This window comes from Aureobasidium pullulans (genome assembly GCF_000721785.1).
Source record: "Aureobasidium pullulans EXF-150 unplaced genomic scaffold scaffold_12, whole genome shotgun sequence".
In the NCBI taxonomy this organism is placed as follows: Eukaryota; Fungi; Ascomycota; class Dothideomycetes; order Dothideales; family Saccotheciaceae; genus Aureobasidium; species Aureobasidium pullulans.
The window spans coordinates 1-25821 of record NW_021941032.1 but is presented as its reverse complement, the minus strand read 5'-3'; the positions used below and the strand labels follow the sequence as shown (position 1 = coordinate 25821).

The window sequence follows — 25821 nt, the reverse complement described above, 5'->3', positions numbered from 1 at the left end:
GCCACACGTTGATAAGCCCAGAAGCACGGTCGACGATTGTCAAAAGACTCTCGCTCTGAATTTGCCAGTGGATTGTACACATCTATGTCATAGTCCAGCACTTGTTGCACATCCTTGTCGGTAGTCACGGCTGAACAGTGGAACTGTCTGGCCCCTGCGTACCTTGTAGTCATGTCAATCACTGCTTTCGATATCCGCGCAGGGTCACCCTAGCAGCTTCATACAAGCTTTGACGGATATCGGACAGAAGCTCGGGATCTGACCATTCACTGGTTCGCCCACGGGAGGCGATAAACAGCTGCGACCGCGGGTTCCCCCACTTACCGTGAATTCGAGCTGAAGCATGCTCCCCGCACTCGATGCTCGGAATTTATTGACAAGACATAGCGCGCTTGATCAACGGACAGCGAAGTGAGTACGCCTTAATCTTTCACTCCACCACTTTGCGATACAAGCTGGCCACTGTCTCATAACCAATTATGCCATCCGAGCAGAGAGAAAACTTGGATAACAACCTCCCAAAGATCAACCGCCTCATAACCACCCACGACGACAAAGGCAAAGCAGTCTTCGCTTCCGATGTCAAAGATGAGCTACCTTTCGAGGAACTACCGGATGGAGCTCGTTTCTGCCTTGGCTACGCGACGAACTCAGTTCCCGCCGATCTCAATGACGATCAAGACGTCCGCACCTATGAGAAATACCTTGACAACAAGCCTGGAGTGATGATCCCTAATGGCACGGTTTGTCGCGTCGTGGACATGCGCCCTGGTGCTACAAGCCCCATGCACAGGACAGTGAGCTTGGACTATGGTGTTGTGCTGGAAGGCCAGGTTGTTCTGGTTCTGGATAGTGGTGAGGAGAGGCTTCTACAAAGAGGCGATATCGCGGTGCAAAGGGGAACGAACCATGCTTGGAGAAACAATAGCAGCAAGGATTGGGCAAGGATGCTTTATGTTCTGCACGAGGCCGAGCCTATTTGTATCGGGGGAAAGGAGTTGGATGAAGATTATGGAGGTATTCCTGGAGTCAAGCCATCAAAGGGAACACATGTACTTGGATTCGTAGCAGCAGCCTAGGGAAGGAGTGAGAATCAAGCTTGAATAGCAGTAAACAACATTCCACATTGATGTACTTGAGATTGCTATATCTAAGTTGGGATTTCCTGGTCACCATTCGCCACCAATCTCGTACCTGAAGACCGTCTTGTTGACCTTACCACCGCTAACCCTCCAAAGAGTATTCACGTTCTGTAAGATGTCAATATGCTTCTCTAAGACTTCTCAATGAACGGACTGACTGCATTAAGGCGCACACCATTGAGCAAAGTCGCAATGAAGATTTGTTCTGCGATGTTGGCACCTCCAGGTCGAGTCATCATGTCCAGATTGCGATTGATAGGTTTTCTCGATGGCACGTCTCGATATTGAGACGGCCAGGTGGCTGGGTTTGAAGAACCATCGACATATCGAATGTCAGAACGAGAATTAGGTGCCGGTGCTGGCTCATCGGTAGGTTCTTGATCCCGGCCATTGATAGAAAGAGTAATTGCCTGGGGCAGGAAAACGCGACTCGTTGTCGTTACAGACATGCTTGCTTGAGTCGTGATATTGAGCTCAGGGCAAGTGAGGATGTGTAGAATATTCTGTTCGATACATGCGCGGTCCAGAAAGAGTGAAGGAAGTGGAAATATCAAGCCACAAGACAGCCAGCGTCGCATGAAGAGATGTGGGCAATCCTAGTGATCCGGCTTCTCTCCCCACCCACATCCAATATGCGCCCGAAAACCCCCCACCAAGTGACCCGTAACTCCTGCCTGGATTGATCTTGGAGGGCTGTTGTACGTGTTGCGTGTCGCGTGTCGCGGTCAGTCCTTCGCTTGTGTGGTACTTCAGCTTGTATTAAAATCCCTGTCAAATTTGTACTCCAGATCTACAAGAAGCTCGACCACCCCGTTTGAAGCTGCTATATTGTCAATCATGCCGTCTACGTCCATCGAATCAGCAGCAGTTGATGGAAGGGCAAGAACACCCCGCTTCATCCAGCGGCAACTAGCCAATCTTCACAAAGCGATCACCACAAACGCGAAAATAATCCAAGATGCTATCGTAGCAGATACCGGTGCCAAATTACGTGAAGCTCAACTGGAGATACACCTTTCCATCTCCGTTGTCAAAGAACTTTACGATAACTTCTCCGTTGAAGAAGCTTTGTCACAAGAATATCGAGTTGCTAGAGGACAAGACTGGTGCGATAGAAATGATGCTGTCGGGACCATCTATCTGCGACCTCAGAGTCACAACCTTGTCTATTCCATAGTCTCACCCTTGGCAAATGCGATAGCAGCTGGGAATTGCGTTGTCATTGAGGTAAGAAAGCTTGAATCAGTGTCCCGGCAATGCTGACCATTCTCAGTCAAACAAACCTCACCAAGCTCTTTCGTCAAAGATAGCAGAGATTATACTTCAACATCTTGACCGAGACACCATTGCTTTCGTCGAAGATCTCCCGGAGCCGCCAAGCAAAGGCGTCCTTCTCATCGATCAAACAGGAGAAATTCCCAAGATGAACGCGTCCAGTATCCATACCCCCGGGTCATCGGCTCGAGTAGTGGCCTTGGTCGACCGTTCTAGCGACATAGTATCTGCTGCGAGTTCAATAGTGCAAGCTCGTACTGCGTTTGGAGGGAACTCGGTTTATGCTCCTGATATCGTCTTAGTCAATGAGTTCGCTATGAAGGAGTTCGTCCAAGCGGCAAAGATTGCTCTTTCTATATCTATCGAAGAGACAAAAGGGCAAGATATCACCGCTTCGCAGGCTACATGCAAAATTGCCGGAATCGGGCTGACCGAGAAAGAACTTCGCGGCTCGGGTGCTAATGTGGTCATGAGAGGGGATCTGGGGACCATTGCTATCGTCGAGGACAGGTACTGGGTATTTTGTGCACCTGAATTCTCTCACGGCTAACCAGTCACACAGGGGTTCGTCTCTGCTACAGAGGAAGATTTACGGCGCTTGTCTGATTTTGCACTCGGTTCGAAGTTTGGATGATGGCATAGACCTTGCAAATCTACAGTATGGCACCGTTGCACCCAGGTTTGTCTAAGATCTCGACTGACACGTGGTTCAGGAACAAAACTCTTCTCGCCTGCTACCATTTCGGTGCTCCCGAGGCTGCAAAGTATACCACTCAGTTCATCGACTCCTACGCGTCGTTTGTCAATCACGCCCCCATCGAGCTGACAGGTGAGGTCCAATACTTGCCGCGAAATTGATTTTTGAATTGACATTATTAGTCGGTCCCGCGGCCCCGATCGGCTTCCACCCGTCAGCGACTCATCGCTACCGACCGGCGATGTTCAGTGTGCCAAAAGCAGATTGTATTGCTGGAGATTCTGCATCAAGAAGCCTTGCGAGCATATTCAGAGCTGAGGCCAAAGCTTGGTCGGACGTCTACGAGAAACAGATCACCTCATCTCTAGCCCCCACAAGGCAAAAGGCGGGCAAGGTCGTTGGATTCTTCGACCAGGGCCTCATCACTGGTTTCGTTGTGTTCTGGGTCCCCGTCATCGCAAGTGCTGTGGTAGGATCTGGTTATGGAATTCGTGCTGGCATTCGAATGACGCGGTCGTGAAGACATGATTCTCGAGATCTCGTTTGGGGGTGGAACACGTCTGCAAAGTGAAAGTTGCAGCTTGATATATCCAGAACTATGCCAAAAAGTCTCTCAATTCGTTCATTCTACGCTTCAAGAATACGTTCAAACATCGACGACGAGAAATAATGAATGCGTTATCTTATCCATCCTAGTATAGAGACAAATGAGCTGGTGCGCGGACTTATCAAGTCGAGCTTATAGCTTGACGTCTGTCTGTCTCCCATGAACCAAAGGAGAACTGTGAGTTGCACATGTTGGTCTGTACATGGTCAGTCGTCGAGGTTGATATATAGCCCGGCTCTGTACTCACCAATTCCCAGTCCTCAGCCATAAGCTTTCCATGAAAACCAATATCTTCTTCATCCCCGACTGCACCGCTGACGAACATTGCACTCATAAAGTGGTCGTCTGTCGCATGCGCTTCTCTATAATGAGGGTGCTTCATCAATCTTGTCATTCCGCGACGCAATTTTGGTCCACTGTTGTTCGTAATCACGTCGGAGACAGCCTGTCTGAACTCTAGAGCCCATGTCTCGGGTGGTGTCTCCATGGCGAAATTATCTCGGTACTTGATCATCGGTGCCCATTTGTTGCGGTAAAGGTTGTGAACAGCGCCACCAGAACCGACGATAAGGTAACCCTCTTTTCGTAAGGGTCGCAAAGTAGCTCCAATTTTCATGTGGAAATGAGGATCAAATCGCGCATTCATGCTGATAATTGTCGTGGGCGGGCATCCGTTGGGAAACATTCTGATCAGAATCAAGAATGTATCATGAATCCAGTCGAAGGTGGGATCTTCTTTGACTTCGAATCCTTGTTCGCTGAGCATTCTGACACATCGTTTTGCGGTTGGGATATCCGGATTCAACTTGTAGTCCATATATTTGGCAGGGTCGACATACGAGACGGGCGATTTGCTAGGTGACGGATTCGAGGCGACCATGATTTTGTCGTTTAGACAATCCCAATGGGCACCCATGATGATGATGCCTTTGATGTTGTTTGCTAGTGCTTCGTCGCCGCAGGTTTTCCAGTGGTCTGCTGAAGGACACTCTTCTCCTAGCATCATGGTTGAACCATGGGAGAAAAAGTGCACCGGTGTCAGCTGCTCGGTGAATCCTGCCATGATGTTCGGTAGATCGTGGGATCAACAAACGCAATTGAAAGAGGCAGTGTAATCAGAAGGTCCAAAAGACCAGGAACGATTAAGTGAGGCAGGAAGTAGACTCCCACGGGATGAAGGCAGTGCCTTGGTGCAGAGTACAGTAGCTGGCGCTTAGGCGGCTGCTCCAATCACGTGGTGGCCGCGTCAACTGGGGAAGACTGTCGCAGCCTCGACTCCGCCACGTCCACTTCCCCGCACAACGGCCCCCAACTCTGCCCACATGTTATCCCGCGTGCGGCCACATCTGCTTTTCTCAACTCTCCGTTGCTGGACGTGTCGACGCATGCGCCTTTCGCCTACATGGACGTGCCAACTGATGCTGTGCAATCTGCCGCCAGCGCTCGGACGGCGACACACACCTCGGGTGCCGTTCCATCCCACCAGGAACAGTCTGACAACGAGGGACAAGATCAAGACTTTCGAAACGCGCCTTTTGCTTGTAACGTGTGCAAGCGTTCATACTCAAGAGTTGACCATCTAGCGCGTCATCATCGGTCACGTAGGTCGTATTCCCTCTCGCAATCGAATGCCTAACATGGGAATCCACTCCTAAACACGGCATGCCGCGCGAACCTCAGAGCGAGGCTGACTGATTGTAGATACGCAAGAGAAACCTTTCCCGTGTGAGGTCTGCGGCAAAACTTTCGCCAGAGCGTAAGCATGTTATGCTGTCTGACTCCTGGGTGAACAGTACACTGATCAATCAAAGCGACCTTGTGAAAAGACATGCGGCGTGTCATTCGGAAGGCACTAGCAAGAAAAGGAAGAGAAGATCATCGCTTAGTGGCAGGACCTCTGTTGCTTGCACTGCTTGCGCCGCCGCCAAGATCAAATGCGAGAACGACAAGCCTTGCCTTCGATGTCTCAAAAAGGGCACACCGTGTATCCCAGTGAACGATGAAATGCTTGCTCCGACAAGCAATCCCGACGTAGAAGGCGGTACGTGCCTGGATCCGATCGATATCTTGTATTGCTCAGCCACTAAGGAACTACAGACTTACCTGGTTATGTCTTTGAACAACATACGCCCCCGTTGTCATCTGTACGGACTGAGTCAGTCAAGCAATCTGGTCACGATGCCGAGGAAAGTGCTTTGCATCACAGTCATGTTCTACCACAATCTCCAAATCAAAACTCGCGCTCAGGTCTCTACTCTGACTTCGACAATCTCGGCACGCAAATCCATGATAATACACAGCATGTAATCGAAGACTTGCCCCAGGACGGCTTCATGGCAGGACTGCCTTCTGCTGATTTTCACCCGGACGACAGCTTCATGCCTGAAGGGTTACACTTAGGAGACTTCCTGGCGGATATCATGATGTCTGTTTCACCGAATCAACTAGAACTCGGCCTGGTTGGGAACAACACTACGGATATTCTGATGCGTGACGTGTTTGATTTTGGTATCGAGAAAGATCTCGACTTGAATGCCATCGATTTCCAGCTGCTCAGTCAACCCCTCATACCAGGCTCACCAACACATCAATTGACGGCTGCAGATGAGAGCCTCTGTCCGCCGTCTCGTGCAGAATACAACAATGGCTCTGGAGTTGATCCCGCATCTGTTGAGGCATTTCAAAAGTCTCTGTGGCGTTGGACGCCCGGTCAGACAGATCAAGGTCATTGCGAGCAGATCAACCTTTCATTACCCTACCATGTTGGTGCTCCAAGCTCATATCCTTCCAGGCCCTGTGCAGAAGCTCTCAACCAATTTGCACGTGACAGGATGCTGGCGATGGTACTTGATACCTGTGAGCGCGACGCTGTGCCACGCATAGTCACCTCATTTCCTTCTGCTGAGCTCTTGGATCATCTCATGCAGGAATATCTCTTCTTCCATGACCAAGAACCTGACCCATTTATACATGTTCCTACCTTTCAACCACAATCTATGCGCGCAGAGCTTGTGGCGTCGATTGTATTCTTTGGTGCAGTGCGCAGCCCTGTACCTTTGGTTCGTAAGCTGGGCTTTGCACTGCAAGAGTCTGTCCGTTTGGCTCTGCCGAAAGCAGTATGTGACTCGACATTCCATAGATCACAGTCGCTTACACTCGTAGTTTGAAAGAGACAACAGTATGACGCGAGACCTACAAGTTCTCCAAGCGAACATCTTGGAGCTAAAGTTGGGTCTCTGGAGCGGCAACAGAAGAAAAATGGAGATAGCAGAAAGTCATGGCCTACCTCTCATCACTGTAAGCAATGGATAAACTATAGAAACACGACGACTTACTACATGACAGATGCTTCGTAGGTCCGGCCGCTTCAAGCGCCGAAGACAACGTCCTGCAGCTCCGACGCCGGAAGACCCCCCGGATGTTCTCGACTCCAAATGGCGAGAGTGGGTTGAAGCGGAAAGTTTCAAGAGGTATGACTTCTCCCCTCAACTTGCTTCTGCCTCACTAATTTTACTCGATAGGCTAGTATTTTTCGTTGCGGTATATGACGCTCATCTATCAATGTCGTTTCACGTGCCGCCCCTGATGAAGTATGGAGAGATGTCCCTGGATCTACCAGCCTCAATCGCGTTATGGAAAGCAAAGACCGCAGCAGCATGGAGAGACGAGTACTTGACCCATGGACTTCCAGACATCTGCCAAGCTCCCGCTGTCATCGCTTGCGTACATACAGCTCATGACATGCTGGAAGCACAAGACCGTATCGACCTTGAGTTTTCAGTCAACATAGCTTTGAGCATGTTTTGGAAAGTAATTTGGGACGCAAGGCAGCTACAAGCAGCCACAAGACCTTATGCCGGGCGATCAGTAACTGCGTCTCTGACTTCTGGTCACTGGCAGCACGAGCTAAGCCAGACTCTGCGGAACTTCTGCATGATCGTCGGAGAAGCTCAAGCTCTGTCTCCTGGTGCAAATCTCTTGCATGAATATTTGCATCTGAACATATACGTATCTTTCGACGAGCTCTCTCTCTTCGCTGGCAAGGAGGGGCATCGAGAAGCTCGTCGAGTGTATGCCTCTCTCAAACAATGGGCAGACAGTCGAGATGCTCGGCAGGCACTTTGGCACGCCGGTCAGGTCGTGCGAGAAGCTACCACCTTCGCTCCTGGTACATTGTTCGGCTTCTATGCCGTCGCATTGTACCATGCTGGCCTGACTTTGTGGGCTTACGGCCTCCTCACCAATGGAGTTCGCCGGATGCACGGACAATCAGTCGGGCCTGGCTCAAGCTCAAATCATCAGATACCATCGGTCGACCCAAACGGCGTGGTGTTCCTCGACGGCATTGATTCAGGTGACACACAAAAGTTTGTAGCACTCAACCGAGCCACGCCAGTCATTCATCGTAGGGACACTGCATCGGGGAACGCCATCTCCGATACAGTAGTCTATCTCGATGACCCAAAAGTAGTGATGGCGACTATCACATCTATCCTTCGGGATCACTTCCACAACCTGAAGATACTGCCTACTCTCGTCGAGAATCTGATTCATCTGATGGACGATCTAGGCAAGGTGGCGACCACCAGAACTACAACGAAATCTTGAGCCTCGAGTAGTGGGTTCACTTCTAGATAGAAAATTTCCATTTTTCTGACATCCGAACAATTCTACTACACTTTCTGTCACTCAGATTATCGCTGCATCGCTCAGAGAGAGCAAATTGATGCTTGTTACAGTGAGACAGATTACACTATCTCCTTACACTGCATGTCCGTTGGACTGATAGTTGCCCTCCTTGATCCAGTCAAATTCGGTACCCAAGAATCGATGCGCTCTCAAATCACCAGACCTCGCGTGACCTTCAAAGTTCTCCACACGAGCTGCTCTTCCACACAAGAGTCCCAACTCTCCACTCGCTTTGTCATCCTCCACAATCTGGTAAGTGCAAGTGCGAAGGTACTTGCCGACCCAGAGTCCTCCTGTGTATCTAGCGGCTCCGCGGGTGGGAAGAACGTGGTTTGTGCCGATGCATTTATCACCATAGGAAACGCAAGTACGATCGCCGAGGAAAAGGGCGCCGTAGTTCTTCATCTTGACGAGGGCCTCGCGGGGGTTCTCGGTCAAGATCTGGACGTGTTCGCTTGCGTAGACGTCTGCAAGAGTGTAGGCCTTTTCGAGATCTTCGACCACGACGACCTCTCCAAACTTGCTCCATGAAGTCCCGGCGAGTTCGGCGGTGGGCAGAATCTTAAGCAACTCATCCACGTGCGCGATCGTTTTCTTGGCCACCTCTGTCGAAGTCGTGATAAGGATTGCAGGAGTGTCCGGTCCGTGCTCTGCTTGTGACAGAAGGTCCGTAGCGCAGGTGAACGGGTCGGCTTTGTGGTCTGCGACAATGAGAACTTCGGTAGGTCCAGCAAACAGGTCTATGCCGACTTCTCCAAAGAGCTGTCGCTTTGCTTCTGCGACGAAAGCATTGCCTGGACCTGCGATGAAGTCCACTTTTCGGATGGTATCGGTTCCGACAGCCATGGCGGCGACTGCTTGGACACCGCCGAGGATGAAGATCTCATCTGCGCCGGCAAGATACATTGCAGCGATTGTGGCATGAGGGATCCTGCCCATGATAGGAGGCGTACAAGCTATGACATTGGGAACTCCTGCCACCTTTGCGGTAACGATTGTCATGTGTGCAGAGGCAAGCAACGGGTATCTTCCACCGGGAATGTATCTGTCACCTTGATATCAGCCAAAAATTCCACAATTCTCAGAACCGTATAGTACTCACGCGCCAACATTCTGGATCGGAACATTTTTGTGTCCCAAGAATACACCAGGCTCGATCTCCAGCTCCAACTCGGACAAAGAATTCTTCTGCGCTTCTGCAAATTTGCGAACGTTGCTTTGCACCTTCTTGATGTCTTTGATCACCTGATCTGGTACCTTGGACATAATATCCTCGATGTCGGAATCCGAAAGCTTGAAAGATTGAGGAGACCACTTGTCGAACTTCTCGGAGTACTGGCGCACGGCTGAATCGCCATCTCGTCTGATATGATCGATGACACCCTTTACCGTCTGAGAGACTTGATCGCTGGCTTGGATGGAAGTAACGGCATCGTTGTCGACAGTCCTTTGCTTCAGATAGGTAGAAGCCATGTTGCGAGATGTGGATATCGTGGTCAGAGATGCTGGTATTGTTCGTAGGTACATATGAGCTAAGATGATCACTGTACACGACTATATCTAGTACAGTCTACTGCGCTCCCTCATTTCGTCGTGAAAGAAAAATAGGCAGTTGATAGTGTGAGCAATGTGGTCTACCGTGCGGCTCGGAAGGAGGGCTGCGTGGTACGGAGTGTGGGCGAAGTCTTCCACCGCTCCGATCCCGACTCAACCCGTGGTATCGTTTCCCGATGTGGGCGCCATATCATCCCCCGTTTTTACGTACTGCGAAGGAAAGTATGCCGTGATCTTCACCGAAATTGTTGCCATGTGATCAACAGGTAGTCAAGACTCGATGCGACGCACGGGCTTCTATACCTTCCACATCAGACTCGGTTCTAGACCTGGCTATGAGCATTGACTACTTTGTCAGTCGTGCGTGCATTTGTAAGAAACGAAGTTGATGGAAACTAAAATTGAATTTGGAAGTCGGATTGAAGCCACTGCGGCTGATTCTATAGGCGGACAATCTCTAATATCCATTGCACCATTCGTCATTGTTCAGTAGTCCGGCAACACCAGCCTGGTCTCCATGATCAAGGTAGCCACAGATTCTGCCAGCAGGATCCCATTTGTTCCTCAGTTTCATGAGTGTACGTGCCTTGTCATCAGTCCAGTACTTGGTCTGACGCACTTGGAAATCAGAGTCTCCAAGATATGCTCCCTCACATTGCGGCGCCACCTCCTTCATGATCTCTCGGACCCATGCCTGACATCTGTCATCATCTTTCTCGTCCTTCCAGATTGTGTAAAGTGCGAAGTAATGGTCGCTTTGCATGCTAAGAGCCATATCTGGAAGCTCCCTTCTGCTGCACGGTGCCATTGCATACCACAGCGCAAAAGCTTTCGAAGTTGGTAGCGTTGTGAATGCCTTTTTGAGGACTTCGGCCACGTCCACATCATTCTTGACATAACCGTTTTCGGCACAATAGCGATGACCATGGGGGTTTGCGTTTGCTTGATCTTTGTATTCCTTGGCAAGACTCGTCCTCTTGTTGACTTCTTCGATCAGGTAGCCTTCCGGCCGTGTGGAGTTTGCTTGCTGCAAAGCGACTCTGCATTCCTCGTCTGATTCTTGGAAGGTCACGAAAAGAGGTATGATACACAGTTGATCTATACCAGGCGGCGTAGCCGAGACTGCTACAATCTCCGTGGACGAATCGAATGAAGGCGTGATACTGATAATCCAGTTCATGACCTCGTCGTATCTTGCAATAGGATACAGGAAGGTCGATGACAGCATGGCTGGGATCTGCTTTCGGATCTTCAGATGGAAGCGAGTGATTACGGCAGGGAAACCTGGTCCAGCTCCCTTGGACGCCCACAGAAGATCGGAGTTCTCTTTAGCATCTACGTGGATGGCTTCACCGTTTGCTGTAACCACGTCTAGAGCCAAGATATTCTCGCAAGCCCATCCCCAGTTCTATAGAATTTGTCAGCGATCCGGAAAGTCATCGCTGGTCGCAACAATACTCACTCTACAATTCCAGCCCATGCCGCCTTGTAACAGAAAGCCGCCAAGTCCAACATCTGGACAATGCCCACCACAGAACATGAGACCTTCGGCGGACAAAGTGTCGTTGAGCATCTGACCAGTGGTGCTTGGAGACACGGATGCAATCATGGCTTCCTTGTCGACACTGATGTGCTTTAATTTGCCGAGTTCTATCAAGACTGCATTGTCTCTAACACTCCATGCGGCCCAGGAATGACCTCCTGATCTGACCGAAACTCTGCAGTCAAGCTTGTTGGCAAGTTGAACGGCTTGAAGGACGTGACTATCAGTCTCCGCCAAAACAACAGCGATCGGGAATCTCTGGGGTCGTCGTTGATTGAAGACACGGCCAACCCGAGCTTCTTCGTAATCTTTTGGATCTGCCGAGTCACGCCAGACTATTGGTAGCGAAGAGTCTACCTCGGTGTGCGCCATTGGATGAGTTGATTGATACGAAGTGGTGAATGAAAGGTGCGGAGTAGAGTTGCTGCAAGCTTGAGGGCTAGTCATGATGCGAATGAGACGAATATATTGATTGTACAGATGCCATTTGGAAAGACAACAAAGCGTTGTGGGGGCTGCATGTTGAGATCGGCGACTAGCTTCGCCCACACTCGCTTGCGCATTCGGCACATGTCGAACTCTCCTGTCGGGGCGAAGCACGTTGGTCGACCCGGGGTAAATTTCCTGGGGACCCCACGGAGTCGGAGCGACTGCGGGGTGATCACTGACCTTGCAAACCCAGCTGAACACCAAGGACATCGCTGCTATCATTGCAGGGGTATAAAGGTCTACTCTCTGGAAAGTCTTCCCCTCTGACCGTCTCGTCGTTGAACTCCAGTCATCACCCTGCTTCTGCCATACGCTTCCCTCCAGACAACAGCTACTTCTATCATGTCGCTGAACTTGACGAAGACTCGAGACGACGACGAAGTTGGCAAGACGACCACACTTGGCCATCTTCGTCTTCGACATGCCGAGACCAACGAGATCATCCTCATACCTACTCCATCGAACGATCCGAATGATCCTCTGAACTGGTAAGCCTAAGACGCTGACTTATCGTACTTCAAGAATCCCCTAACGCTGTTGTGCAGGAAGAAAAGCTTCCGGGTCTACCTTGCAATCCTCACTTGCCTCGCTATGTTCATGTGCAACTTCCTTGCCGCAGGCGCTACTGTCGCTATCGTGCAAATCACAATCGACTTCACAGGTATTCCTCCTACCCAGCCAGGTTTCCCTGCAGCTATCGCAAAGATCGCGTATTTCTTCACGACAACTGCTCTTCTACAGGGCACTGGTAATCTCTTCTGGATGCCTCTTATCCTGAAGTACGGTCGCCGTCCAATGTATCTCATCTCTTTTGTTGGATATTTCGCAACGATACTTTGGGCAGGTCTTACCAAGTCGTACGCTAGCGAGCTCGCTGCTCGTGTCATGATGGGATTCTTTGCTGGATCTGGTGAATGTATTGCTCCACTCACCATCTCGGACTTGTTCTTCCTACATGAACGTGGCTTCTATATGTCGTGAGTATAGCTGAGAGTCCATCAAACAAGGACTAAGCTGACCCAAGTCGATAGTATGTATACGGCAGCTCTTTCTAGCGGTGTGTCTGGAGGTGTCATCATCAGTGGTCTCATCACAATCAACCTGAGCTGGAGATATATCTATCATGTATCTGCCGCCATCGTGGGTGTCTTGATCATACTGGTGTTCCTGACGTTTCCCGAAACTGCATACAATCGCAGTCCCGTCGATGTGCCAGGAGCCAATCAGGCGCCATCTGAGCTTTACACCATGCCTGCGGCAACAAGCTCAGTCAATGACGTGGAAAAGGGTGGGAGGTCTGAACATGTGGAAACACCAGACCTTGAAAGTCACACAGTCGGTCCTGTTACCAACCACCGAGCTACAGCTATTCCTCGCAAGCGCAGTTTCGTCCAGAATCTTGCCATCTTCCACGGCAGGTTCGTCGACGAGACATTCTGGAAGATCTTCTATCGACCAGTCGTCTTGCTTTGCCTGCCAATCGTTCTCTGGGCCACTCTCGTCATGTCTGTGACCATTGGCTTTCTTGTTGCCATCTCTTCCAACTTCGCCAGCGCCTTCTCTACCACATACGGTTTCAGCTCATGGCAATCTGGGCTCTGCTTCATTTCTGGTCTTCTCTTCACCCTCGCCGGTATCTTCTTCGGTGGTACGGTTTCTGATTACGTTGCCGACTACTTCACAAAGAGAAATGGCGGTATCCGCGAGCCTGAAATGCGCCTTCCTGCAATGACCATCGGTCTGATCTGCTCGCCTCTTGGCCTGATCCTATACGGTGTCGGAATTGAGCAGAAGTTGCACTGGATCGTTCCTACGCTCGGGCTTGGCTTTTGTAAGTGTTGAACAGAGGCTCTCTATTGAGTACGGCATGCTGACTTGTCACACAGTGAGTATTGCGATCGCGCAGGCCACCAATGTCTCCTTGGTTTATGTCATTGACTCTTACCGTCCTATCGCCGGCGAAACCGTTGTGTCGCAGCTGGCCTTTAAGTGTAAGTTGGTTGTATTCTACCCTCAACATCCTCATCTGACACCCGACAGCTTGTTTCGGATTTTTGCTGTCGTTCTACACCAATCCCTGGATCGACAGCTCTGGCTACGCCAAGTCATTCGGTGCCATGGCAGGTATTAGTGCTGCAGTACTTTTGGGATGGATTCCATTCTACATCTGGGGTGGCCGCATTCGGGCCGCTACACACAAATGGAAGCTGCTGACCAAGACCATCGGTTGGAGCGAGGGTAGAGAGGTGGGCGAGTGATGTAGTCGGAGAGTAAGCCAATTCTGGGGTATTTTAGACCTAGAAGTAGTCGACAGTATCAGAACGCAGACCAATTTACTCCATGATCAAATCCGAGGACTTTGGCTCACAACATGGTCAAAAAGTGACGTATCATCGCCCACGGCCCAAGTGCTTAGAACAAAAGCTCGGCGATATCATCACGATAGCTTCCAGAAGAAGCTGTTGTGGTGATGATGGTCTGGACTCTGATAATCATTGTGTGGCGTATCGTGATATGATATCGAGAAAGGACAAAATATGATTGAAGTGGTATGTGGCGCGCCCACTTTCCGAGAAATTTGGTGGGGCCGGATGCGCTGAGCAACCAGTTCAGGCCAATGAGCCAAGCTTCATGGTCGCACACCTCGAAACATACAGAAAGACTTCAAGACCGCAGTTTCCCAGTCATACCAGCACAACCACTGAACACCCAATCTTGCTTCAAGCAGCATCCGAGCCACCTCGTCCGACCGATTCTTCAAACCAAATCCATCGCCATATTTAACAACCAATGACAATGGAGTCGCTCAAGGACAGCAACCTGGTAGCAGAGCGCGATCTCAAAGCTCAGCAGTCAAGTTCTAAGACTCTGCAAGGCAAAGTTGCAATCGTCAGCGGCTCGAGTTCTGGTATCGGCAAAGCCATAGCTACGGAACTGTCATATCGAGGCGCCTCGGTGGTGCTGAATTATCCCTTTTCACGACTCAAGGACGAAGGCGAAACCGTAGCATCCAATCTACCAGGTCAAGCCATAGCCGTCTGCGCAGACATGGGTAGCACAACTGGACCAGCCGCTCTTGTGGAAGCAGCCATTGCAACATACGGTCGCATCGATATTGTCGTCAATAATGCAGCTCTGGCAGTCAACAAGCCGTTCGAAGAGCAAACTCTAGAAGACTGGGATCTGCTGGTCAACATAAACGCTCGAGGCACTTTTCTCCTAACGCAAGCTGTGCTGCCACATTTGACTTCGCCCGGCGGTCGCATTGTGAACATCTGCAGTGCCTCATCACGTGCAGCACCGCCAATGCAGACCATTTACGCCGGCACCAAAGGAATGGTCGACAGCTTTACACGAGTCTGGGCTAAAGAGCTGCCTCCAAAGTATGGTTGTACTGTCAATTCAGTCAGCCCTGGACCCACGAGGACAGAAGGATTCGCGGCAGCGGGAGAAGATGTGATGAAGATCTTGCAACCGACTATTGACGCCATACCCGTTGCTGCCAGGATGGCAGAATCTTCGGAGATTGCTTATGCTGTTGCGTTCTTGTGTGAGGAGAGAGCGAGATGGATAAATGGTTTGCATATGCATGCGAATGGAGGTCTCTTTGTTGATTAATTCTATATGCTCCAATTTGGAAAATAATATCCAGCGACATCGGATATATACAAGCTTTGGTCGAAGGAACTTTGTCAACTATCCAAATCTACAAAGAAAATCCCGCATCAATTATTGCTACTTGGCCTGTCATGGATGAACTTTGCGCAAAAGTCAAGACTTGACGTGCCACATCCTGATGTGTTGTTAGAAGATCTCTCGGTGAACGGACGATATCATGAGCTCTTACCTCGACGGTCGCAAATCTTTTGAGTCGATTCTGCTCTTTGACAGCCTTCAACTTTTCTTCTGGGAAAGACAGGCCCCACTCCTGCGAACCTTTGTCAGAAGATCGTGGCTTTGCGAAGATATTTTCCTTGGGTACTCACGGTCAGAAGCACACCAGGTGCAACTGCATTCACTCGGATCTTTGGTGCAGCAATCACAGCCAACGACTTTACCAGATGGATCTGAGCTGCTTTCGTCACAGCATAAGGCTACCAATTGTCAGTATCAAATTGTACAACAACTCCTCTGCAGACTTACCAAAGAACTGCCACTAGGCTTGATCCCAGCCACAGATGCTGTAGTGACAAAAGCACCCTCAGTCTCGTGAAGATAGGGTCTGGCAGCATGAAATAGCCACAAATGACTTTTCACATTGATCTGAAAACAGCGATCCCAATCTTCTTCGTAAACACCGTCGTCGAGGTTGAGAAAATCTCTCATCTTTGTCCATCCTGCATTCGAAACTACCACATCGATGCGACCCATCTTCTGGTAGGTTTCCTCGACTAGTCGCTTGACGGAATCTCTATCGCCCATGTCTGCTTTGACGGCGATGAAGTAATCGCTGGTATTCGTTGCAGACTCTTTGACAGAATTTTGGAGCTCTGCGATCAGCGCGTCTGCACGTGAAGTGTTACTGCTGTAGTTGATGACAACTCGCATGCCATCCCGTACGAGTGCTTTAGCGATGCAGGCCCCAAGACCCGCTGATCCTGCAGTTACAAGGGCGACCTTCTGGTGAGCCATAATTAGAGATTGATCGTGTTGAGCCAGTAGATGGGAGAGTTGATCGGTTCGTGAATTTTCCGCTCCCAAAAGAAGACGATGATGGTAGATACTGGCGGCTCGTTCTTCGCCCACTTACCGGACCGGTTTAACATAGTCATTTTAGCCGAGCCAATCGGCATCTTGAGGTTCATGGTATTCCTCAGTAGATATAGGCAAAGTCCAACTGTTTTGTACGTGACCGTGCTTCCAGAACAGCTAGAACATCATGGTAAGAGCTTTCTAATCTCTAACGTTCTCATGATGCGAGAAATTTGGAGAGAAGGATATTAACCTCGTAACATGGACTGCTTAGATAATTAACGATGTCGATGTATCCTCGTAGAGTTCTTCATAAAGATGTAGCAAGAGAGTACTACTGCCGCTAGGATGCAGGAAACAAGTTAGGATTGTAGCGGACGCAGAAATAGATTAGGATGATGCTTATGATCCTACCGTCATAACACACCATGTAGCAACCTTGTAGCAAGAGCCTTCATTAGCTACACTGCTTCCGGTCGTTTGACACCTCGTCCTAGTATAGTCTTCGCAGGTCTAGTCTAATTGGACATCCATGAACTCCCTATCAAAGGTAGGCAGAATGTGAGCCCAGCATCGTAGGCTAAACGACACTGCACGTTTCCGGTCGCAATCGCGCCGTCTTTAGAGTGTATTCATTAACGAGCACCTTTCGTACCAAATCGAGGGGGAAGTCACTCCTCATAGTATCCACTCTTTCTATGGCTAGATCCTTATTGGTTCCGACAGCGAATCTGTACCGGTCTCTTGCAGTTTGGAAGCAGCGCGGTGGGCTCAATTCAACTGGGGGTCGAGTTGTCTATTCCAACGCAGATCTTGACAGTCAACGCGTCGTTTCCAGGCCTGTAGTGGAAAAGAGGATCCACAATCCATGTCCTGCTCGTCGAGTCTGAGGCCAAGAGTCGTCAGTCATTGTGAAACCGCAGTGGTATGTCGTACAGGTTTGTGGTGCGACTCTGATCTCGCTTCATCGCAAGCAGCCTGTGAATCAAGCCACAGGTGAGGTTTCGGCGAAGCTTGACGTGCATAAGAATGGCGGTATCATGGGCGACATTATGGGTGGCATGGTAGGCGATGTCGTAGGAGTGTCGTTGGATGCAGTTCAATTGAAGCTGCCCGTGTCGGTCCGTTGTGAATGGCGTTCTTCGTCGTGTGATACGAACAGGGTTCATCGATCTGCGAGGTCGAAGTCAGCGCGGAGACGATGATCGTGGGCAAGGGGATGTGAGATTCTCAGCTATTTCGCTCGAGACAGCACAAAATCTTTAGCCAGTGTCGCGTACAGGGCGTCTCCATCGCTGGTCAACCTGGCTTGCAATTTTTGAAAGAAGAAGCATGTAGCAGGACGGCTCAAAATCGAGTTGCAGCGACAGTTCGATCACCAAAAAGCCAAGCAATCTGCATCAGTCATCGCAAGCACGTTCTTCGAAGGCCTAGTGGAAATGGCGAGATCGGAGGACAATTTCGCACTAGCCGTTAATTATGCACATAGACCAAATATAGCTAACAGCGATGCATAGAGAAGATGGGGGAGGAATTGCCGAGCATCATTTTCTCTAACAAGACATTTATACTCGTATATACATCGCATTACGAGTTCGAGGTTTAAGGAAGATAGTATAACGAGATGATTACGTTAGGAGACGGTCTCTAGACTAGCGATCGCGATGTTAGCTACTAATTAGTTAGGAAGCATACGATCTCTTCGGACCATCCTAAACATGTTTATCTACAAAGGAGAAGAGAGCTAGTTTTATCTTCGTAGAAACCTATAGGCTAGTAATAGCGTCGGAGTAAAGTAGTAAGTAAGTTACCTACATCTTTAGCGTAAGGGAAGGAAAAGGAGGCTTATTTATAATACTCCTACCTATAGATAAAGGATCTACTATGCATGTATTATGCACGTAACAACAAGACTTAAAAGGCTAGCTAGCGCTTCTAGTATAAGGTTCGCATAAGAAGATCGAGGGCTACTTCCGAAAAATATGCTACTTAAAGTATAACATTCTTATTACGTTACGACTTTAGGCATATTCAAGATTTTCTACTAGCTAAAGCATAGAGGAACAGTAGGCTATACGAGTCATTAGCTTAATCTTACTCCCTAAGCATAGAACCTATCACTATGTATGTTAGTCTAAGTAGTGTAGCAAACTATAGTATAAGTACTAATAAGTATACTAGGAAGGTGCCGATGTACGTTGTCCCTAGTATGCGAACATGTAGAGTAGTAACTAAAGGTGTCTCGAAGCATATAAGTCTTCCTTCTAAGAGAATCTTATAGAGAATTTGCTTTAGAGTAGCGTCCGTTCGATCGAGTTACTAGTGCGTCGTTCGAATAAGTTTAGATAGTATTCTTAAAGTTAGTTACAGCTTTTGCTATACTAAGTTCTATAATAACGACGTCGTTCTCATTTAGTAAGGCCTCGGTGTTTTAGTAAATTAAGTTACTTCTCGACTTCTCTAAATAGTTCTCCTATCTACACGTAGTGGCCGCTACCTAAGAAGGTCCCTATTATTATAAATAGGCTACTAATCTAACTTAAGCTTAGGCTATATTAGAAGACGCTTCCCTATATATGTTGCTTAATACTTAGTAATAGGTATAGTCGTATTATCTACTCTAGAAACACGTTATTATATAGTCTATAGATAGCTAAGTGTTATCTATCTTACTATCTCGAAGTATTAGCTATTGTCTAATTTACTTAGAACGCCGGCTTACTTTCTATTACTCGAAGGAATTAGAGACAACTTCTAGTAGAGATAGATAGAAGTTTACTATAGCCTAACCGCTACTTCTATAAACGCCCCTATATTATATCCTAGACTTAAAACGGCTTATACGTTTATTAGACTTTATTCGTCTATAGCGTTTAATAGGTCTCTATAGGCGGGAACGTAACTTAGGTTACGTCTTATTCGAACATAGTAAGGACTTAGTCTACGGCTACTTACCCTATATGTGCGTAGATTAGCTTAAGTGTTTAGCAATGGTTAGGAGATGCAAATATAGCTTAAATTAACTTTATCGATCGACGTTAAATGCTTATATAGGACTAAACCTATAGTCTTACATTCCTAACCTCTTTAGGACATCGAGTAAGCTATCGTTAACTCTAGCATAAGATGTTATTTAAAGAATAGCATCTACTAAGTCCGATTTAGCGCCCTATATGTTCTACCGAACTTAGCAATATCTACTATCGAGTTAGAGTAATCCTTAGGCGTTCGACCTATAGACCTAGCATTTAAGTAAGGAATAGGAACTCCTAGGAGCCTATTAAATACCTTGTAAGAGGGCTCTACGATGTAGTACGATAGTATAGCTCTAAAGTGTAGAGATCTAATAGGTATAAGACGTAATCGAATAGGTTAGTCTCTATCGCTAAATTCGAATTTCGTTCTAGTAATTGCTTCTTTACTAAAGGTATTATCTTTAACAATGATCTCCTATACAGATTACTATTAGGTCTTATTAGTCGTTCTTCTATACCCTTAAACTAATTTATTAAGACGTGCGTCTAGAAGGATGTTTATCTCTTCGACTTACTTAAGTAGCTAAAGTGTAAAGGGCATAAAGTCCCTTACACCTTTAGCATTTAGAGGCGGTAGAATTCTTCCCTATCCTAATGCGGTAGAGATCGAAAGCTTTACTTATACGTTATCTGTTCGTAAGCTACATACTTAGATCGCCTCTATAAGAGCGTTACTTCTTAATAATCTTAGGGTTTACGCGATCTCTAGATCCCATTTATAGACTATAGTGTAGTCTCCTAAACCCTAACCTAATGCACTACGTAGATAGAGTAGTCTACGCTATAGGCGAATGCTGTCCATAGAGTCATATATACTAGTTTAGAAGTCGCATAGAACTAGTGTATATATTCCTTAAGATTAAGCTAAACACCGACATTTAATACTGTTAGTCCTAACTAATTGTGTTCTCGGCCGAAATGTAGGGTTTAGAAAGGGCAAGCTATCTAGACTTAGCGGTAATTCGTTAATGCTACTAAGTAGATTAATTACCTATTAGAGCGATTAAGGTGCTCTATCGGTTCTATCTATTAAACGGCCGCGGAGATAGACAAAAAGCTAAGTAGAAGGAACAAATATATCTATAGGAAGATTATAACGTAGGCTAAAGCTGTCCTCGAGGAGTAACGAGGTAGCGAAGCTAGGGTAACTACTATCGCAAAAGCTTAAAGTAGGACTTTAAATCCGCTTATAACCTCTAACGTGCTTCGTTTATATAGTTCCTATAAGGTACGAACCGTTAGAACGTGTCTAACTTGCCGAACCGTGCTACTACCCTAGCTTAGGGGAAGGGCTCCGCTACATAGCACCTCTAGGCTATAACTCTATTCCTAAAGCTATAAGCACGTCCTGCCGATCTAGGAACCGCCTAAGCCCTAGGTTACAGCTAACTCACTTTGCCTAATCGATAAGCCGTATGTAAATTAATCTAGCTATAGCCTTTATAGACTAGAGGATCATCTGTCTTAGACCTAGAGTAATGCACGTTATACGTACCTATACCCTTATCTAATAGTTTAAATTGCTTTGTAGGCGCGCATGCATAAGGCTTAGAGCTATAACAAGGGTTTCTAGGATCCTCTTAGTACCGACATGCATGCGATACGCTAAAGGATTTACCCTCTCTATAATAGCCGCTTATCATTATAAGCTCTAACTAGTAATGGTGCCTAATATAAACCTTGACAAAGTCTTAATGAATTAAGACAATTCTAACCCTATTATTAATATGTCGTTATACACTAGCTACCCTACGCTTAATACTATGCTTAAACCCGAGTCTAAGCGCTTTACTATAACTTTTTTAGGCTACGATGAATATATCTTAAACGCTTGTGTATTATACCCCTTTAATCTAATAGAGACATAGCAATATCTAGCACTTAAGGACATCCCTCTTAATTAGATGCTCTCTACTATGCTATACTTTACTAAAGACGTAGGATCCTACTTTAGAACTATAGCACCTACCCCGTTTTCTATGCTAGCCTTATTACTAGATACTAGCTCCCTTATAACTACGACTACCCCTTTAGAAACGTTATAAGTAGATCTAGAACTAAGCCTAAAGGCGATATTAAACCTAACATTGCCCATTTCGGAGATAAGCTTAAGAGCATCTTTTAATAACTCGACCATCATTTTAAACCTAAGTCCTATCTAATCATCTAAAGATACCCCCCTAAAACGTCCTTAAGGTTAACTAAGAAAGTATCTAGCTAATAGAACTAGCGTAGAGCCCAAAAACGATAGCCTAGACAGATACTAAGCTAAGAACTAAAGAGCTTTAGCAAAATGCTAAGAGTAGGAGAAGACGCAAATAGCTAGCTTATAGAAGACCGTCGTAGAGCAAAGCTATAGGAATGCCGAACTTAAGCAAAGTATTATATAGCTATAAGAAGAACTTTACGAGCTAAAGATGTCTACGTTAAGACATATTAACTACGACTATTGTAGAATTTAGCAATACAATAAATAGAAAGCTAGAGACGTAGCAAATGTATAGGATCTAGAGTTAAAGGATAACGTATAATGTTATTAATAGAAGTTAGAATACTTTCTTTTTTGTTTTCTATATTATAACTATTAGTAATTTAGAGCCCTAGTAGATCTTCCTTATTACTAGATACTTTACGATAGGTAGAGATAGGGCAGACTTAAGGGCGACCTTACTTATTCTAAGGAAGGCGCAATGTATTACACGTAAAAGAGTTTAGGGAAATGCTAGCTATTAAATCGCATTATACACTATATAAGACCTTAGTTAGGTAATATGTTAAAGAAGTACCTCTATACATTACGTTACATATAAATTCTTGTACCTATTACTATAACTAGGTAGCTTTATAGAGCCCTAAGGCTCTACTATAATTAGTAAGATTATTAGGAATTACGCCTAAGTTAGCATTCTATATTTAGTTACTTAGCTAATTTATTATCTTGTCGTCGCTATCTCTAGTTCTATACTTTAAGAGATAACACTATATACTATATTGTACATTAGCTATCTCTTGTTAATTATTAGTAGAGCTTAGCATCGAATTATTACGCCTAGTTAGAAGACCTCGATAGCTTTAGACATACTAGAAATCTAAGTACTTAGAAATCATTACTATACTAAATAACTAAACTTATATAAACAAAAGGAAATCTTAGATTATATTAGTAGTCTCTACTCCTATTATATGCCTAAGACGTAGAGCTACTATATAATACTACTAGGGTTTAGGGTTTAAGGGTTCGGGGTTTTAGGGTAGTTATTAGAGGTAAAGGGTTAGGTTTAGGATTTGAAATCTAGGGAAAGATTTAAGGTTTAGTTTTATTCGTTCTCTTATTAGCTTAAATATTTAGTAGGGATCCTTAGCAAAGAACATTAAAACCATGCGACACATGCGTAGAGGCTATTATAATATATAAGTAAAGAGTGTTACGACATATAAGTAAAGAGCATCGTAACATATAAGTAAAGAGCGTTATAACACTTAAGTAAAGGGCGCTATAATATATAAGTAAAGAGCATTACGACATACTTCTACACGCTTACACTACATACCTTCTACTTTATATAGTAACATAGTTGCTAAACATAACAACTAAGCTAGCAAAATTAGAGATGCTAGAGGCGTAGGGTATACTTAGTAAACGAAAGAGAATAACGCGCTAAAGTAAACGACTAAGCTACGATAGCAACAGCGATAGTAAGTTACATGAATTCTATAAAGTGAAGGGCATTATAACATATAAGTGAAGGGCATTACGATACATAAGTAAAGGGCATTACGACATATAAGTGAAGGGCATTGCGACATATAAGTAAAGGAGCATTATAGAGTAGAAGGGTGTTCGCTTTTAAACGTAATCTAATTAGCTAATATAAAGACGCCTAAGATCTACATTACTACTAGGGTTATATCTAATAACAACTATAATTAGTATTCTTTCCTACTTATCTAGTATATCATGCCTTTTACATCTTCTTACTTAGTGTAATACGCGCATGAATTTACCTAGGTAGTTTTTAAGTGAATTCACCTAGGTAGTTTTTAAGTAAAGGGCGTTACGACATAGAAGTGAAGGGCGTTATAACATAGAAGTAAAGGGCATTACGACATAGAAGTAAAGGGCATTATAGCGTAGAAGTAAAGGAAGGGTTTCGTAGCATAGGAGTTAAAGGGCATTATAGAGTAGAAGTGAAGGGCGTTATAGAGTAGAAGTAAAGAGCATTATAATACGTAAGTAAAGGGTAATAGAGAGTAGAATGGTGCTTATAGTAGATTACAATCTTATTAGCTAATATAAAAATGCCCTAAGCTTCACATTACCGCTAGGGTCATCTACCTAACAATAGCTATAACTAGCATTTTCTTTTACTTAACTAGCATATTATACCTTTTACACCTTTTTACTTAGCGTAATATGTGCATAAATTTACCTAGGTAGTTTTACGTCTATATGCAACTCCTATGCCCCTTTAAGGACATGCTCGTTCGAAATGTAAATTATTTAGATTTATTCCTACTAAGAAATTAAACAAGTGCCTCGACTTTAAAACCCTACCTTAAGACTACTACATAGGTAACACACTAAAACTACTTAGGACGTTCGCTATAGGAAGAAAGGCGAAGCTTACATACCTTACACCTAAAGAGCTCGAGGCTTATAAAGAGGCAACAAAATAGAAAGCAAAGGATAGAAGACGTATGCGAGCTACAAACACATTACCTACCCCTATCGCGTTATCTAGTAGCATAGTAGTAGCGGCTTTAGTAGCAGCACCTAGAAGATTAACATTATCTACCTCGTTAGGCCTAGTATAAATACTAACATTAGCTAAAACATAACCTTTAGACACTCGACTGTACACTTAATAGGCTGCCGTAAGGTAGAGAAATATAGCCTCTACTAGCCCTTTAAAGTAGACTTAGAATTAAAGAAGTTAGAATAGCTAGTCGCATAGCCCTATAGCCTTTACCTACAACTTATAGTCCTAGAACACTGCATTAACTAGTCCCTTAGATTTGTAGCCTAAGAACCCGTCTCGTTATAGATCCTCCTACCTACTAGGTAGTACTATACTTGTCTTATAAACCCTTAACATTATAGAGTAGCTCGATAGCCTAATAATACTCGAAGAGAATAAGGACATTATATAAGGCATAATTAACGTTGCACTCCTATATAAAACCTTTAGCCTATTACCTACTAGGGCCCTATAGGCAGTAGCTATAGTATCTATTTCATCTAACATTAAGGCCCTACCTAATACTAAGGATGCTAGTATATAGACCGAAACTAGGTAACGGCTTAAGCTTAAGAGCCCCCTTACTCGCTCCCCCCTAGTAGAAACGGAGTTTGCTGAAACCGCTACTAAATCCTTAACTACGCACAACCTCCTAAGTTTAGCTAACACCGTAACTATAGTAGCATACCCTACATTAAGCTCATCGACCGCGGCCAATTATACATTATTAATACCTTAATATGATGTAGAATAGTATAGCTATACTATAGGGACCCCGCTAGCTACCGACGTACTAACTACTACTACGGCTACCTAAGTCCGCCTTTCTCTAGTTTATATAGCTAGTGAAGCGGTCCATACTTGATAACATGCCAATTTACTACATCTACATATAGTAGCAATCTCTGTTAAGTAGCATACATTATCATCTCTAACTAATATTACTTTAACACTACCCTATTAACTACCGAGTAACGAAGTAGATTCCGTTTATACCATACCATTATAGTCGACATAACTAACATAACTTTATGCAACCTATATTAAAAACGAGGTTTTAGATGGCAGCTTAGTAATAGTAATAGACCTATCTACAGTTTAGCTACTACCTCGAATAGAGGATTGTTAGCATATAGCTAGGTCTATTATAGGGTCCTAAGTTACTATAGATTGCCCTCCTTCTTCTCTACTTAGGGAAGAGGAGTTTAGTAACCTCGACGACACTATTAAAATTAAAGAGGAAGATATATTAATAGTTAGCATATAGGGTTAGGGTTAGGGTTAGGGTTAGGGTTAGGGTTAGGGTTAGGGTTAGGGTTAGGGTTAGGGTTAGGGTTAGGGTTAGGGTTAGGGTTAGGG

General features: G+C 45.9%; 10 protein-coding genes across 10 annotated transcripts; 5 read left to right on the top strand and 5 right to left on the bottom strand.

Moving 5' to 3' along the window:
* Positions 1-479: 479 nt before the first annotated feature.
* On the top strand, positions 480-1079 carry M438DRAFT_356372 (uncharacterized protein; the record flags this gene model as incomplete). The annotated part of the gene is made up of 1 exon (XM_029907095.1): positions 480-1079. The coding sequence occupies one exon, from the start codon at positions 480-482 to the stop codon at positions 1077-1079; it is 600 nt and encodes a 199-aa protein (XP_029759131.1).
* A 90-nt stretch (positions 1080-1169) lies between these two features.
* On the bottom strand, positions 1170-1591 carry M438DRAFT_336306 (uncharacterized protein; the record flags this gene model as incomplete). Its single annotated transcript, XM_029903874.1, has 2 exons — positions 1170-1250; positions 1301-1591. 2 exons carry the CDS (start codon positions 1589-1591, stop codon positions 1170-1172), a joined length of 372 nt encoding a protein of 123 aa, XP_029759130.1.
* Positions 1592-1979: 388 nt separating this feature from the next.
* On the top strand, positions 1980-3634 carry M438DRAFT_336305 (aldehyde dehydrogenase PutA; the record flags this gene model as incomplete). Its single annotated transcript, XM_029903873.1, has 5 exons — positions 1980-2369; positions 2416-2927; positions 2980-3075; positions 3131-3246; positions 3297-3634. 5 exons carry the CDS (start codon positions 1980-1982, stop codon positions 3632-3634), a joined length of 1452 nt encoding a protein of 483 aa, XP_029759129.1.
* An 80-nt stretch (positions 3635-3714) lies between these two features.
* On the bottom strand, positions 3715-4831 carry M438DRAFT_299138 (LigB subunit of an aromatic-ring-opening dioxygenase LigAB). Its single transcript, XM_029902014.1, has 2 exons — positions 3969-4831; positions 3715-3917 (listed from the first exon to the last, which is right to left on the bottom strand). The coding sequence occupies exons 1-2, from the start codon at positions 4782-4784 to the stop codon at positions 3843-3845; spliced, it is 891 nt and encodes a 296-aa protein (XP_029759128.1). The 5' UTR covers positions 4785-4831; the 3' UTR covers positions 3715-3842.
* Positions 4832-5123: 292 nt separating this feature from the next.
* M438DRAFT_406604 (uncharacterized protein) lies at positions 5124-8379 on the top strand (the record flags this gene model as incomplete). Its single annotated transcript, XM_029909858.1, has 7 exons — positions 5124-5322; positions 5423-5477; positions 5533-5762; positions 5819-6837; positions 6884-7018; positions 7067-7191; positions 7243-8379. The coding sequence occupies 7 exons, from the start codon at positions 5124-5126 to the stop codon at positions 8327-8329; spliced, it is 2850 nt and encodes a 949-aa protein (XP_029759127.1). The 3' UTR covers positions 8330-8379.
* A 103-nt stretch (positions 8380-8482) lies between these two features.
* Positions 8483-9883, bottom strand: M438DRAFT_336302 (histidinol dehydrogenase; the record flags this gene model as incomplete). Its single annotated transcript, XM_029903872.1, has 2 exons — positions 8483-9455; positions 9513-9883. 2 exons carry the CDS (start codon positions 9881-9883, stop codon positions 8483-8485), a joined length of 1344 nt encoding a protein of 447 aa, XP_029759126.1.
* A 538-nt stretch (positions 9884-10421) lies between these two features.
* Positions 10422-11879, bottom strand: M438DRAFT_336301 (FAD-binding domain-containing protein; the record flags this gene model as incomplete). Its single annotated transcript, XM_029903871.1, has 2 exons — positions 10422-11372; positions 11427-11879. 2 exons carry the CDS (start codon positions 11877-11879, stop codon positions 10422-10424), a joined length of 1404 nt encoding a protein of 467 aa, XP_029759125.1.
* Positions 11880-12338: 459 nt separating this feature from the next.
* Positions 12339-14254, top strand: M438DRAFT_276565 (MFS transporter; the record flags this gene model as incomplete). The annotated part of the gene is made up of 6 exons (XM_029900864.1): positions 12339-12484; positions 12542-12973; positions 13028-13194; positions 13315-13827; positions 13883-13987; positions 14037-14254. The coding sequence occupies 6 exons, from the start codon at positions 12339-12341 to the stop codon at positions 14252-14254; spliced, it is 1581 nt and encodes a 526-aa protein (XP_029759124.1).
* Positions 14255-14786: 532 nt separating this feature from the next.
* Positions 14787-15614, top strand: M438DRAFT_356366 (NAD(P)-binding protein; the record flags this gene model as incomplete). The annotated part of the gene is made up of 1 exon (XM_029907094.1): positions 14787-15614. The coding sequence occupies one exon, from the start codon at positions 14787-14789 to the stop codon at positions 15612-15614; it is 828 nt and encodes a 275-aa protein (XP_029759123.1).
* Positions 15615-15702: 88 nt separating this feature from the next.
* On the bottom strand, positions 15703-16628 carry M438DRAFT_336298 (NAD(P)-binding protein; the record flags this gene model as incomplete). Its single annotated transcript, XM_029903870.1, has 4 exons — positions 15703-15789; positions 15844-15924; positions 15983-16090; positions 16140-16628. The coding sequence occupies 4 exons, from the start codon at positions 16626-16628 to the stop codon at positions 15703-15705; spliced, it is 765 nt and encodes a 254-aa protein (XP_029759122.1).
* Positions 16629-25821: the final 9193 nt, after the last annotated feature.

Excerpts from the sequence above, each read along its gene's own strand:
- M438DRAFT_299138 (XM_029902014.1), bottom strand. The coding sequence starts at position 4,784 with ATGGCAGGATTCACCGAGCAGCTGACACCGGTGCACTTTTTCTCCCAT. Across the intron at positions 3,918-3,968 it reads TGGCTGAGGACTGGGAATTG|ACCAACATGTGCAACTCACA; the intron begins GTGAGTACAGAG and ends GACCATGTACAG.